General features: G+C 38.5%; 1 protein-coding gene across 1 annotated transcript; it reads left to right on the top strand.

Annotated features, from left to right (window-relative positions):
* Positions 1–3,927: 3,927 nt before the first annotated feature.
* ROPN1 (rhophilin associated tail protein 1) lies at positions 3,928–10,745 on the top strand (the record flags this gene model as incomplete). The annotated part of the gene is made up of 5 exons (XM_081314301.1): positions 3,928–4,043; positions 5,986–6,103; positions 7,959–8,120; positions 9,404–9,579; positions 10,679–10,745. 5 exons carry the CDS (start codon positions 3,928–3,930, stop codon positions 10,743–10,745), a joined length of 639 nt encoding a protein of 212 aa, XP_081170427.1.
* Positions 10,746–16,575: the final 5,830 nt, after the last annotated feature.

The raw sequence follows: 16,575 nt of genomic DNA, 5'->3' as shown, positions 1-16,575 counted from the left end.
AAGGAATGCTGTTACCTTCCCACTGTAGTGGTCCCTATTTTTCTACTTGCATTTTTACGTGCTTTCAAACTGCTAGGTTGGCAGAAGCTGGGACGAGTAACAGGCGCTCACTGTGTTATGCGGCACTCGGGATTCGACCCGCCAAACTGCCAACCTTCTGATCGACAAGCTCAGCGTCCTAACCCACTGAGCCACCGCGTCCCTTTTTCCAAATTGGTAGGGCTGCCCTTTGTGACTTGAATGCAATTGGATGGGTATTTGAAACTTATTTTCTATTGTGTATACATGCATTTATTAAGCCTCTGCTGTTTACCACAGGCTTAATAAATATATTATTGCTCAACAAATTTCTTTGTGAACCAGTGGTGGACTTCTTTAATTCCCTGAAGTATTTTGCTGCAGAAATTCACTCCAGCATATTTCCTTATAGTTCAAAGTGCAGAAAGTTCAGCATGCCAGTATCTTTTCTCTGGGCCCTTAGAGGAACTTAAAATTGATCCACTTTTTTCATATGTGGGATGCTTTTGTAGAGTTTAAGATGAAAAATTAAGGCTTGAGTTTTGCAGGCATTTTATTTATTTATTAGATTTATACGCTGTCCATTCAAAGAGTCACCCCTTTCATCCCTGAGCTTTGTAATCCCATCAATACTTGAAGTCCTAACTCTAGCCAAGTCCCATTGCAATCCTTCAACCAATGGACATTGCACACACCTGCTATAGCAACCAGGCATTTTAGGATCATTTTCAACCAGCTATGCAAATATTTGCCAGTTGTTCTTTGTTTCGTCCCAAATGCTATGAAACACTGAGTTTAACAATCTGCCAGCTTTTTCATGTTTCATCAAGACTATGAGCTTGACCAGCAAAATCCTTCAGCCAAACTGTCCTTTCTCCTTCAAAAGCCACAATTCTCACCCTGGCCTAATTTTGCAACCTTTTCTGAGGCAAATCCCAGACTGGCCATAGCAGCCACAGGAATATTATGGCCCATGATAACGTTGCCATCTCCTCTTCTCCCTCCAAGTGACCTTGTTTTCCTTTGCATCACAATTCTTCTTCCTTGTCCTCTTTGCTAGATCCCTGCCTTTCCCGAGTCATTCTCTGTCAGGATCCAAAAATGCTAGATGCACATTAGATGGCGCTCAGAATGCACACAACTATTTTCCTTAGTAAGGCTAAAGGGGGGAGGGGGAGACTGGTCACAACTCAAAGTCTGGGGCAGATAGATGTCTTTGCCATATTAAAAGCCCTGGAATGTTCTGCCCTGCTCTGCTTGCTGAGCATTCCATAAGTCTTTCTCCTGACTGGTTGCAAGAGCAGCTGACAGAATCAGGACCTTTGTGAGGCAGAGTCTCAGTTGCTAGGATACCTAGAGCTGCAGTTAAACAAATGCCCCAGTCCTGACTTAATGCAAGGGCCCTTCGTGAGTGGGAGCTGCGTGAAGATCCCGATTGAGCTTGGTGTGACTGTCCCAAAACAGCAGCTGGGCACTCTTCGCAGAGAGGCTGAGACGTCTCAGCCTCCGGTAATTGAGGAAAAGGAAGGAACGGGCCATCTGGACCATACTTCTTAACCTGCTTTGCTTCTCCTTGAAAGTAAAAGAACCTGTTGAATGCAAAGCCTATGGCAGGCATTAAGGAGGGATTTATCATTGGGGGGAAATATGCCAAGGTGATGGAACAGCTGCAGGGTCTGGATAGGATTAAGGAAGACAGATTGACGAGAATGGGATAGAGCAAGCACAAAATATACATGTGCAAATGGGCAAGTGTAAATGGGTCGTGCTAAGTAGGCACTGGGAAAAATATATATTTCTGCAAAAATCACTTCAGCCATATTGCACCACATTCTTCAGCCATATTGCACCATATTCTTCAGCCAGATTGCACATATTCTTCAATTTCTTGAGTTCCATCTTTCCTTTAGCTATCTTTAGGATAGCTGTAGGGTTGGGTAATTGATGCATGCAGCCAGCCAAATTCATCATTCAAATTTAGTGGATTCCCATTTGCTCAATCATAAACCAAACCATAGCATGTATCTGGAAGTAAGCAACATTTTCTATAGAAAGGAAGTAGCAGCTGGCTTTTGCATTGTGCATAAAAGCAGAACATGTTCTCTCCCCCCCCCCCCCCCGCTTAAACCCAATTATTAGTATCCTTCCTTGTAGCAAGTATTGGGATAATTTAATGCTCAACATTTAAGCATCTGGAGAATACAAGAGTCATTCAAGAAGCTTTACATCTTCTGGTTTAGAGGAACATTTGTCTGAGGAAAGAATATTTCTTCAACAGGAAAGTAGCTAGTCATGGAAATAACTATATACCTTTCCTTTTTAGTAAACCTGAAAGCACTGTCTCATATATTCATATAATCATTTCTGTATACCTGTTTATGATCTACATTCCTTTCCATAAAGCTATTCTATCCAGGCAGTTGCAGCAAATCTCAGAAAAATTTCCTCCTGTTTATTCTAGATCTTGTTGCAATTCCACCTGTATAGCTTAAGAAAAACCCCACATTTCTTTTTGACAACTGCAGGAATTTTAATAGCCCTTTACATACTGATTAATCTAATATATTTTGAGAGGGATTTGACAAAAAGGAGATATTTCAGAAACAGATCATTTGAAAGATTATGCAAAGTTTCAAATCTGAACGATTACGAGAGCACAAAACAAACAAACCTAAAATTAAAACCAAGCAGGAAAACAAATGAGTAAGAATTATCAGATCACTTTATGTGAATATTTCTCTTTTATTGATTTGGTTTATTTTCAGTAATTAGTTAGATGCCAGTAATTAGTTAGATGCCAGCAAGTGAAACTTCTGGTGATTATATGGACAGACGCTTGCCATCTCAGCCTGCCTTTAATAAATAAATTGTAGCTTTTCTAATGATAACCCTGTAAGTTCTTTGAGCCTGTCCGTCCACTTTAGTCATCTTTTCTGCTTCTAATAATGTTGCCAAGTTTACCAACTACTCCTCCTCCTTACTTCACAAGTCTAACATATGTGAACTTGTGCTCCTTGTTCAACAAATCCTCAAGGGAACAATTGCCTACAGTAACATGTATGTGGTTCACTAGTTTGTGACTCAGTATGCTGTGAGAACACAGACAACGAGACTTTCTGCATTATAAGTTTACTAACATTCTGTTAGACATCCTTTATTCTAGTGATCAGTTAATAAAATGGAAAACAAAAACATTGTAATGGTGGCCATATTCCTCAGTAAGCCAGATTGGCTAGATTCTCATCATAACACTGAACTTACAGGTTAGTCAACCGCAGTTTACTTAGCATGTTGTCAAACCCAAACTATGGGATCAGTTTAGTATCCCATGCAAAACTAGAAAATTTAATTAGGTAAACCATGATGATACAATAGTTTGGGTTTAAGAGTGCTTCTTCCCCAATAGATGTACATAGAGTTCCTTCACTTGTAATATTTATTGCAAGAAAGAACTTCAGCAAGTATAGAGTTCCATTAATAGCTTTTAAAGGTAGAAGAGGTCTATCTTCCTTTATACCTAGTTGTAGTAGTACATGTTTTGCCAACATGGCTTTTTCAGTTATAGTTCTGTTTGGGTGTAATATGCAGTTTGATCCAGAATTTATTCTGATGAATTAAATCAAGACTGGTAAAATATAATCTATAGCTTTAAAAGCAAAAATCGAGGGGCCCTTAAAAGCATATTTTGGGTTCCTCAGTAATTCTGCATTATAGCAATATTCCATGAAAGTATATACCAAACATGGAAATGATCTCTGCTGTACCTAAATCTCCATAAGGACACTGAAGATATAAGTTTGGCCTGTGCAGATCAGACATATGGTCTCTGCAATGTCTTTCACAATCAGGATTCTTGATAGCTGAGTATTCTTTTCAAAATTGCTGCTTTTCCTAACAGGCACAATAATTATGCCGCAGACAGATAAACAAGTATGTATTCCTCCAGAGCTTCCAGATTTGCTGAAGCAGTTTACAAAAGCTGCTATACGAACTCAGCCTCCAGACCTGATTCAATGGTCTTCTGAGTAAGTTGAATATTTTTGCCAAATATATTTGCTTAACATCAGTATCATGCTTATTTAAAAGTTACTCAAGCCTAAATTGTATCATTTATAGTATTTTACATGTCAATTCTTATTTGTCCTGCATTTTAAATTAGAAATTATTCTCTCTCTCTCTCTCTCTCTCATACACACACACAGAGAGAGAGAGAGACCACACACTATCACATATTGTACAATTTTACACACACAAAACACATACTATCACATATTGTATGATTCTAGATATGTACTTAATATATACTATACTGTAATTTTCAGATATACACTCCCTACTGTGTCATACAGTCTAACATTTGTTATGCATCATTAGGTCTTTTAGTCAACAACATAATTGTAAATATACAATTCTGACATTCACATCCCAAAGGGCACACCTATAAGCATCACAGATATCCTTTACATTTTTACTTGTTAACAAACTAAAGAATTATTTTAATTTGCTATCCATCTATTTATTCTCAAACATGCTTTAGTTCCTTTTACATTGCTTTTTAATTCATTCAGCAACAGAATAGTACTTTGAATGTGCTTATGATAAAACTGGGCTTTGGTGTGCTTGTAGTACACTAGGCAAAATATGCCAAAACAGACCAATATTTTGTTTATACTATTAGCAGGGAATGCTGACTGTTGCATGAGTATGATTAAGGCTATTAACCTATTCATTCCTTTTTTATTGTTAAATTTTAAAATGTGTGCTGAATTTCTCTATGGAATTTAAAAGGAAGCTGAGTTGTATTACTTTTCTCAAAAAGCAAAAACAAAAATAGCACAAGTTATTTGGAACTTATAAAAATCAGTTATGAATACATTCATTTGAGTATCAGTTATATTCATGTCAGTTTATTTCAGTAGAGTACAATGCTGGGGATTAGGGCTTTATAAGGCAACAAAAATTCTGATACAAGCCATTTAAATTCCAGACTTTTCTTCCTAAAATTATTTCATTGTGCTGAAAATCTCATGGGCAGCCTGAGTGTCTGTTCAAAAAGGTCCTCACAAGATTGTGGTAGAGAAGCACCTATGTGGTACAAGGGGTTGCTACTGGAAGAAATATATTTTCTTCCCCCCGCTTCGAACATTTCCATTTGCATTTTTGGAAGAAGTGCCTTTCCATATTTTCAGATATATTTGTTAACTTCCCTCCTTGATTCCTGCATCATGTAAAAAGTATCTTTGAAGAGACAATCTTGATTGGAAAAGATAAAACAAGACAGAATTCATGCTTCTGTCTCCCAATGCCACAATTCCAATCCAAATTGTTCACATTTCTACATGATATAACTTTGGAAGAAAATAAAAGCCCAGGAAATTTTACAGCGCACACCATATTTTTTTGGGGGGTGGGGGTGGGGGTCCCCTACTTTCAGTGACCTTTATTTTGTAGTGTTTTATCTCCAGTAATTCTAATGTGTGGGGGGTTTCTTTGTATAATTCAATTTTCTTGAAGTATTTGATCTCTTCTACATTATTGGGTGCATTTAGAATGTACAAAGTTTCCTTCATTTTTTTAACACATTTAGATCCATAGCAGCATCAATACTTTCAGACCATATTCTTTTGTTAAAATACATACTATTTATATTCACAATTTGTAAGCCACCAATCATACTTCACTGAGATTTTTTTTTATTATAGCTCATCCTGATCTTCAGTTAGCTGCTTATAAGTCTGAAAATAAACAGTCTTCAAAACAAAAACAAAAACAAAAACACAAAAATATTAGCGTGTTGAACCTGATGCAAAAGATTTGAAATAAGAACAATAATTTTAATAAGTCAACTTAATTACCAACAAGTGGAAGCTTTTGAGTGTTTAAGCAACTAATCAGCCAATGTCTCACATATATTTATGCTAAAATCTGTTGATGAAGGGAAAACACCTATTTTGTCTTTGTGTCCAGCTATTTTAATGCGATGGCCCGTGGAGAGGCTCCTCCTGTAAGAGAACGAACAGATAGAGTGCCTTTATCAAATTATGCAGAGCTTACTCCAGAGCTCTTGAAGGTCTTACACCAGAGAGTAAGAAACATCTACTTTCCATTTTGGGGCAAGAACATAAGAGATTTGAGTGTTTGTGTGTTCATGCGTCCAATTACTTTGTGTCCTTTGGTGTTTTTTTTTAATAAATTTGATTCACCTGCTTTAGAATTAATTTTAGGTGCATTGCCTTTCCTGTATACATGATATACAAGAAATTTTAAGAACACTGCTAAAGGATTAAACAATAGTTCAAATTTTAAATATTACTTTAAAAGATTCCTAGAGTTCATTAACATTTGTTTAATATCGTCTTGTGTAGCTTTTAATATACAGTAAAGAAATTCTTTTTGCAAGTTCCAATTTTGAAAAAGGAAACACATATGACAACTCACCAAAAGTATATACAACTTCGTACACGTATAATTAAAAAGTAAAAGCCTGTTTTAAAAAGCAAGATTTCAAAGCCTGTTAAAACTAAAAAAAAAATGTGTCTCCGAAAGAACTGGGATTTTCCAAGTTGTCATGAACTGAACTCAGAGCCACTGTAGGAAAATTCTCCCTAGGATGATTTCTTTGAATAAGGGAGGATCCTCCTAAAAACAGATGTTCTCCCAAGTCTGAAATTTATAAGCTTTAAAGATAATAAACAGCACATATTTTGCCCCTCCCACAAAATCTGCTGTAATAGTTTTAGCATTGATGTAATGCCGTCTTTGTATTCTTCCAAAGATCAACTTGATAGTAGTATCAATTCCAATTTTTACCAGCTCCAGCTCCACGTAAAGAATACTATAATAGTTAATTTTCAAGCTACCAACACGTGGATCACCATTTTCAAATCATTTTCTTTTTAGAAGGGATATGGTTGTTATATCAACCACAGCTGATCAGAAATCTCTGGGCTGTTATCTCTACTGTATGTGAGAAACCAAGATGCAAATTCAAAAGTCTTTCCATACTGCATACATACTCCTTAGAAGAGAAGGTGGCACCATTCAGAACAGGGACATCTGCAATCGATCTTCTCTCAGCACCATATTTCATTCTTCCCATCTTGTTTTTGGTACATTGAAATCTACGTCCCAGCAAAAGAGAGGGTCTAGGGCAGGGGTGTCAAACTCAATTTCATTGAGGGCTGCATCAGCATTGCGGTTGCCCTCAGGGGGCCAGGTGGGTGTGGCCTGGGTGGGCGTGGCCTACTGGGTGGGCATGGCTAAAGTGCGTATGGCCTACTGGGTGGGCATGGCCAGCTCTACATTGTTCGTATCAAGGGTGCCTATGGGGGCCTGGGCAGGAGTGGGACAGATCTGAGGGTCTCTGGCAGAAGGAGGGTCTCTGGGCCAGGGCCAAGGCGGTGGGGGCCGTTCCCTCACTGTTTCCAGGATGGCTTCGCAGGCCACATGAAAGCACTTCACGGGCCGGATCCGGCCCCCGGGCCTTGTGTTTGACATGTCTGGTCTAGGGAAAATCCCAAATGCTGAAATAATTTTTGAGATCACACCTCAAAAATTGATTAGTTTCATTTGCTTGGGTGAAAGTACTGATGATCCCTCTGTCTATTTTCATCTCGGGGCCATATTCTGAATGGACTCTCCTACAGGCATGGGTGTCAACGTTGCTAAGCCTAGACAAACAAATAAGTTACATTATGACTTAGTACATTATGTGGAGACCACTCTCATTTTGCTCATTATGGTATTTTTGTCCCATTCTTTGCTTCAAAACAGTAGTAACATAATTGCAAAAGTGATCAACAGTTACACATACATCCCAGTTCCTTAATAATACCTCAGTTCTGCTATCCTTACAATCCATTTTTAAAACCTTAAGAAATGCTTGCAACTATAAACCTATATTAATTTCTTCACTTATAATGGCTATTATTTCTTTTCAGGTGGGTGGGAGGCTAATTATCCATGTTGATGAACTAGCCCAGATGTGGAAGGTGCTGAATCTCCCTACAGATCTATTTGAAAGTATCATGAACGTTGGACGTTTTACTGAAGAAATTGAATGGCTCAAGTTTTTAGCTTTGGCCTGTAGCTCTCTTGGAGTTGTAAGCTTGTTTTTTTTTAGTTGTTTCCTTTTCTTTTGGTTTACAGCATGTTTGTAGTATTTAAATTCTCTGTAGGCGATTTCTCTGTTTTTTTATAATGTAATGAATTGTACATCATAAAGACTTTTAAACACCCTTGACACTGCTTGTCCAATATTTGTTAGCATTTTAGATTTACTCAACATTCAAGACACTCTAGGAGGAGAGCCATGCTAATCTGTAGAAACCAAAAATCAGAATGAACCAGGTAGCACCTTTTCTGATTAGCACATCTTATTAACCAACATTTACTGCAGCATTTAACCAACATTTACTACAGCTCACTGCATCAAATGCATGGAATGGCTAAACAGATGTACAATTTAAATTAAGATGAGGGGAGGGCGTGGAAGACAGGTTGTTTATGCAGATGTATGTGACAAGTGAGACAGTTTGCAAATATCTCCCCACCACCACTTTATCCTGATTTAAATTCTACTTTTTGTCATTCCATGAATCTAATGAACTAAACTTTAGTCAAGAAAGGTTATGCTTTTTAATAACATTTGTTAATCTGAAAAGATGCTTCAAGACTCCTCCTGATCAGAAATCAGGCCTCACTTGGTGGTTAGTCAGGTTGCCCAGAGCTGCTTCTATCAAGAACATCAGTTTTAATAGGGAATTTGGTCTTTAATGGGTTATACTGAAGATGCTTGTCTGTTGTAAATATACAAAATCCTGGAAACTACAGTATATGAATTTCCAAACCTCATTTATAGTGAATTGTGGTTGTAAAATGAGAATTGTGGGGGGGTGCGCATTAATATAAAGGTATTTAAAATTAAATTGCATCCCTAAGTTTCTATCGTGGTATCTATTAGTTTCTCCCAATCTTTTTTGTACCTGTATCTTGTTTACACAACACCGTCCTTTATTTTCACAATAATGCTGTGTACCAGATGACCACTACAGAATCCCTAACTTGTTTCACTAGCATGTTTGGATCATGCTGCTGCTGGATCCCCTTGGAGGTATTGGGGGAGATGGGCAGGCAGGGGGAAGTACTTGCCATTTCACTATGGTGGATGTAGCTAATCAGAAAAAAAAACAAATGAAAAGCACCAAGGAAATATCTAATGCCAAAGGCCTTCATAATTAGACTCCATTCTAGCCCTGCCTAACCCATCACAGCATTTTGAATTCCCAGGTTTTCTTTTAAAGGATAGCTGAGTTACACATATGACAACTACTTGCTCAGTTACCAATTCTAATAAATGTCATATCCTTTCCCTTTCTGAAAACAGACAATTGCAAAAACTCTGAAGATAATATGTGAAGTTTTATCTAACGAGAATGAAAGTGGTCCAGCTCGTATCCCTTTCAGTACTTTCCAGTTTCTCTATACCTACATTGCGGAAGTGGATGGAGAAATCTCCGCATCTCATGTCAGTCGAATGTTGAATTATATTGAACAAGAGATGTAAGTAAAACTAATATATAAGGTAAATGTCAAAGAGATGTAGCTTATGTTAGCAATAGCAGCCAACCAACGTAAGTGTGCAGTAGACAGTTTCAGGGGAATGCATATAGCTAAGTTATACGACAAATTCACTTACAGGATTGTACATAGAAACTTCACATATCAATTTGACTAATATTAAGTAGGCTCACAAATTCTTCCTGAAATCCTATTCCATTTATTTAAATAGGAAATAACTGTATAGACTGCTTCTTCTGACTGACGTGCAGATCTGTTTTTGAATGCTACTCAATAACTTGGGAACTCTGAGCTAATCTCTTAACCCACATTTAATGCATTAGTACTCAGTGGTTGTTTTCAGCTATGTTTGTCACCTAGTGCCAATCCAATTAACTTTCAAATTTCCTCCAGAGGTTTGGAGGACTTCCCCAAAATAAGAGGAGGGCATGGAAGGAGAGAGGAAATAAAGGATCCAGGAAAGAGAGCCCATATTTTGCAAGCAAGAGTCAGAATAGCCATCTGCTATGCAAACAAGAATTCTATCATTACACTTTCCAAAACTATTTTTGAATTGTAACTTTTTTAATCTGGCTTGATACAGAACAATGATGTTATGTAGACATGTCTCAGTTTAGGAGATGATAGATACAGAATTCGCCACTGCTTGCCTACAGCTAAAGAGTCAAATATTCTTATATGGTCTATGCTTAATGTAGTTGCAAAATCAGTGTCCTGACACTAAATTATTTTGCTAGTTCCTAGGGTAATTTACAAAATTTATGGGTATTTAAGATCTCATAATCAGAAACTAAGAGAGAGGAATAGAGAAGAGATGGTTTCCATGCTGATATCCTGAAGTTTATATCATTATAATTTAAAGATAAATAGCAGAAGAGAAGACTTAGAGGATGCCAAATATTGATTAGGGGAAAACATGCCTTGACTATAGTTCCTGATTTTTGTAAAAAAAAAAAACTGGAATCAAAACAGTACAGAAAGAACAAGAATGTTGCTATAACTTTATGTCAGAAATATTTAGACTATGTGTTTCACAAGCAAGAGAACTACTAAAGTCATTTTTCCCATGTTTTCCATACAGCATCGGGCCAGACGGCTTGATCAAGGTGACTGATTTTACCCAGAATCCTCGAGTCAGGCTGGAATAGATTCTCAGTACATCATACACTGTCAGTGTTAGATGGAAGAAGAAACAGAGAATAGAATGACTTAAAACAAATAGGCCAACCTCTCAGTCACTTTTTCCCTTTGTGTCTGTTAATAAACAGTTTGGTAAAGCAACCACTAAGAAAGATGAAAACATAGATTGAGAAGGTGCCAGTAAAGTACAGTACAGTCTATTGTTAATTTTATAGTGTTTTGATATACACACGTCCACCCAAATAAATATCACAGACTACCAAAGAATATAAACCTATTGAATATATTTGAGGTCCATCCTTCTCCCCTTTTTTTGCATTTCAAATTATCTGGCAAAGATGTTGTGAATTTCAGAAGTTTTATCTACAGAAGAATATTAGGATTTTTTCCACGGTATCTACAGTTACAGAAAGAAAAGAGTAAAGTTGGGATCGGGCTGTAAGCTTGCTTTTCTAATATTTCTAAGTGACTACTAACATTTATCCAAGTATAGTGGTTTAAAAGTTCCTCATATCTAAAACCTCTTTTATGGGTTCTCTCCATATATCAGCATTTTGAGAGGATATTATTTTATTTAAAACATTTATATGGCTGCCCCTCTTATAGTCAACTCTGGGCAGAGTTTTATAGCAACAATTGTATTGGTTTTCCCCAAGTATTTTTATGTACTGTGAAACAATAGCATATAAATAGTGCTATAGTTGTTTTCCACAGTAAATCCTTTTAACAGGTAAAACAACTTCTGATGATTTCATGCCAAAACAAACTAGAGAAGGAAAAAAAAACCTTCTAAATGCTCTGGCTTGATTCACAAATTCACAACATTGGAATGGATTTGAGATACTGTATTGCAGACATGTCAAACACAAGGCCCGGGGGCCGGATCCAGCCCGCGAAGTGGTTTCATGTGGCCCCCGAAGCCATCCTGGAAACAGTGAGGGAATGGCCCCCACTGTGAGACCCTCAGATCTGTCCCACTCCTGCCCAGGCCCCCATAGGCACCCTTGATGCCAAAGATGTAGAGCTGGCCACGCCCACCCAGTAGGCCATACGCACTCTAGCCACGCCCACCCAGTAGGCCACGCCCATCCTGGCCATACCCACCCGGCCCCCTGAGGGCAACCGCAATGCTGATGCGGCCCTCAATGAAATTGAGTTTGACACCCCTGCTGTATTGTGTTCATCCACCTACTGAGTTTGTAACCATATCTATAGATTAATATATCGTATGAATCCAGTAATTTTTGGCTTAACAAGCAATATTTCTTAAGTTAAGTCACAGCTGAATTATGGTTTAAGCGAACAAAGAATAGGTTGAATATTCCACTCTCACAGCTTTTTTCCCCTACAGTATATCTTTTACAAATTGGCGATATAAGGGGCTATGAATACAGGTGGTCCTTGAGCTATGATCACAATTGCACCCAAAATTTAAGTGAGACATTTGTTAAATGAGTTTTGTCCCATTTCATGACCTTTCTTACCATAGTTGTTAGGTGAATCACTGCAGTTGTTAGGTGAATTGGCTTCCCCATTGACTTTGCTTGAAAGAAGTTTGCAAAAGGGGATCACATGACCCTGGGACACTGCAACCATCATAAACATGAGTCAGTTGCCAAGCATTTTATCATGTGACCATGGGGCTGATGCAACAGTCATAAGTATGAAAAACAGTCATAAATCAGTGACATTGTAACTTTGAACAGTCACTAAATGAATTATTGTAAGTTGAGGACTACCTGCAATCAGCTGAAAATGAAAAGATTGAACAGTTTTCCCCTAGATTTTAGGAAACCAGAATTATAGGTCTGTTGGGTTTTTGCCTTTTATCTTCAATAAGAGATGTGGTGTTAAAACAGCTATATTAATTGTGCTTTATGCATAAATTAATCTTTTTATGCAATCTTGGGGATCAGCAAAGTTTTTTTTCTAGAAATCAAAATCTTTTGGATTTGGTACAGAAAGATGTATCTCCTGCTTTACTGACAGGGACTATGTTTCCATGGAATATGGCATTATACAGGTGAAACTCGAAAAATTAGAATATCGTGCAAAAGTTCATTTATTTCAGTAATGCACCTTAAAAGGGGAAACTAATATATGAGATAGACTCATTACATGCAAAGCAAGATAGTTCAAGCCGTGATTTGTCATAATTGTGATGATTATGGCGTAGAGCTCATGAAAACCCCAAATCCACAATCTCAGAAAATTATAATATTACATGCAATCAATAAAACAAGGAATGTACATAGAACAATATCGGACCTCTGAAAAGTATAAGCATGCATATGTACTCAGTACTTGGTTTGGGCCCCTTTTGCAGCAATTACTGCCTCAATGTGGCGTGGCATGGAAGCTATCAGCCTGTGGCACTGCTGAGGTGTTATGGAAGACCAGGATGCTTCAATAGCGGCCTTCAGCTCTTCTGCATTGTTTGGTCTCATGTCTCTCATCTTCTCTTGGCAATGCCCCATAGATTCTCTATGGGGTTCAGGTCAGGTGAGTTTGCTGGCCAATCAAGCACAGTAATCCCACGGTCATTGAACCAGGTTTTGGTACTTTTGGCAGTGTGGGCAGGTGTCAAGTCCTGCTGGAAAATGAAGTCAGCATCCCCATAAAGCTCATCTGTGGAAGGAAGCATGAAGTGCTCCAAAATCTCCTGGTAGACGGCTGCGTTGACCCTGGACTTAATGAAGCACAGTGGACCAACACCAGCAGATGACATGGCTCCCCAAATCAACACAGACTGGGGAAACTTCACACTGGACTTCAAGCATCTTGCAGGGTGTGCCTCTCCATTCTTCCTCCAGACTCTGGGTCCTTGGTTTCCAAATGAGATGCAAAAGTTGCTCTCATCAGAAAAGAGGACTTTGGACCACTGAGCAACAGACCAGGTCTGTTTTTCTTTAGCCCAGGTAAGACGCTTCTGACGTTTGTTGTTCAGGAGCGGCTTGATAAGAGGAATACGACATTTAAAGCCCATGTCCAGGATCCGTCTGTGTGTGGTGGCTCTTGATGCACTGACTCCAGCCTCAGTCCACTCCTTGTGAAAGTCCCCAACACTTTTGAATGGCCTTTTCCTGACAATCGTCTCCAGGCTGCGGTCATCCCTGCTGCTTGTGCACCTTTTTCTTCCACACTTTTCCCTTCTACATAACTTTCTATTAATGTGCTTTGATACAGCACTTTGGGAACATCCAACTTCTTTTGCAATTACCTTTTGAGGCTTTCCCTCCTTATGGAGGGTGTCAATGATGGTTTTCTGCACAAATGTCAGGTCAGCAGTCTTCCCCATGATTGTGATTCCTACTGAACCAGACTGAGAGATCATTTAAAGGCTCAGGAACCCTTTGCAGGTGTTATGGCTTAATTAGCTGATTAGAGTGGGACACTTTGAGCCTAGAATATTGCACCTTTTCACAATATTCTAATTTTCTGAGATTGTGGATTTGGGGTTTTCATGAGCTGTAAGCCATAATCATCACAATTATGACAAATCACGGCTTGAACTATCTTGCTTTGCATGTAATGAGTCTATCTCATATATTAGTTTTCCTTTTAAGTTCCATTACTGAAATAAATGAACTTTTGCACGATATTCTAAGTTTTCGAGTTTCACCTGTATAAAATATTCCACCTTTATGGTGAACACATGAATTTTAGACCTTACCCTATGAAGACTGGTACCTGAGACATGCTTATAAAAAATGGCACTGAAATTTGATGTAGCCTAATAATATCTGGCCATATTAGGTATATCATTTGGTGTGTCACTTTCATGCTATTTTAAACAAGTGTTTTGCTTCATTATAAAGTGACAATAACAATGGTAATGTTTCTACAGCTGAGAATGGTGCCATCTTAGATCTTAAACTGGAAATAGTGGACAATGGGTATCTATTGTAATAATCTCCAACTGTTCTTTCACCTTTTGGTCTCAGTATTTCAGACTATACTCAGGGACTTATATCCCTATCTTTACTCCCAGAAAGCTGCCTCTGTTCCATTGAGCACAAAATCTTGGAGGGCAATGATGCTGTATGCAGGGATGTTCTTTGAAAACTAATGCTCACACTAATGCTAACATCTTTCACTATTCACCAACCATTGAGAGGATATAAAGCCTGTCCTCCTTCATGCTATTTTGGACAACAATTACTGGATAATGCTGTAAGATGCAGTGAAGGACTAATTAATAAAGAGCTTAATGGCACTATACACAATCTTCTTGTTTGGAGGGAGTGGATCTTGGCCAGATACAACCTGATGGGTGTCTGCTGCCCCCCCCCCATTATTTCTACTTATGGCACCAGCCTGCATTTGCTTCTCTTCAAAGTCAATTGCTGAAGAAAGGGAACAGTGTCAGCAAATATCTACTGGTACTGTTTTAAGTTTTTTGTGTTGAAATGTCACCCCTACTGATACTTCATTCCTTTCCTTGGGATATTTCATTCACATTAGGTCCTCCCTAAATGGTGAGTCTGAGTTGCTAAATCACACACATTTGTGCTCCTGCCGATACCTGATCAGATTCCATGGTCTGCTAGTAACGGGCAGTCAGTAATGAAAGATTCATCTGTTTGCAAAAAATCAGAATTGCTTAAGTCAAACTTAATTCCTAGTGACCGCATGGACACATCCCCACAGTTCAGACGTGCTTTATCACTACATTGTTCCAGAATGTTTCTTCAACTTTCCAGCCTGTTACAGCTCCATTGCCAGGTATTTGCCCATCCACAGGCTAACCAGAACTAACCTGCGTAATCTTTCAAGAACTGCTGCTGCTCCCATCTACCTACACACTATTTATGTTAACACTCTGCCTGTTGTTTATCTCAGAAGTTAAAACATTAGTAAACATTGGTTGTATTTAGATGGGGAATTCCAGTGTTGTTGGGAATTTGAAAAAATATTCCCCAAAATGGCAGTGGCAAACTAATTTCCTAATACTGTCAAGGAATCCACATGGATATGGTCAGTGCTTTTTTGTAAAAGAAAAAGGTGCTGGAACTCATACGTCATACAACCCGCCTTGCCTACCCTACAAGGTTCCATCCAAAAAAGGTTCTGGACCTCCGTTCTGAGTGTTCTATGACAAAAAAAACCCTGGATATGGTCACTAAGCATCAAGCTTGATATGAGGGCACATTTAACTTTTGAACACACCATTTTGTTCCAAACGTGCCCCCAAAATCTCAGATTGGCGTCCCAAAGAAACATGAAGAAAAATATTTTCTGTTCATTTAATTTTTTTTAAAAAAGGTAAACCAAATGTTCTTATGGTATATTTCAGTATTAGCAAAATCACTCTATTTTACCGAAAAGAATCGTTTTCTGGATTAATCAAGGGAAGCACTCCGAAACGTATGAACCTGGCTTTGGGTAACAAACTAATGTTATGAGGGGGTCCTTGGTGCTCTCTGAGCTTGCTTGTTTTCTTGCAGACGTTTCATTATCCTAATCGGGAAACATAATCAAGACTAGCACCGGTGATGTTACCTTTTGTATTTATATCCTTTAACTTTTTATTGTTGTGAGCCGCCCCGAGTCCTCAGGGAGAAGGGCGGCATATAAATTTAACAAACCTTAAACCTAGTCAGGGTAATGAAACCACTGCAAGAAAACAAGCAAGCTCAGAGAGCACTAAGGACCCCCCCGCCCCGATTTCAACCGAGCTACAAATATTCTTCTTCACTGAAACTAATGTTATCTTTTGGCAAACGATAACAACGTCCTGGCACCTCAAAGGGAAACAGCGCGTGTGTACGCTGAACGGCATTTCCCTCTGCAGAAGCTCGACAGAAATCATTCCTAAAACTTCGCACCTCCATAGCT

This window comes from Vipera berus, assembly GCF_964194415.1.
Source record: "Vipera berus genome assembly, chromosome: 1".
Taxonomy (NCBI): Eukaryota; Metazoa; Chordata; class Lepidosauria; order Squamata; family Viperidae; genus Vipera; species Vipera berus.
The sequence above is the reverse complement of the archived record's forward strand: the minus strand, read 5'-3'. Positions and strand labels throughout refer to the sequence as shown.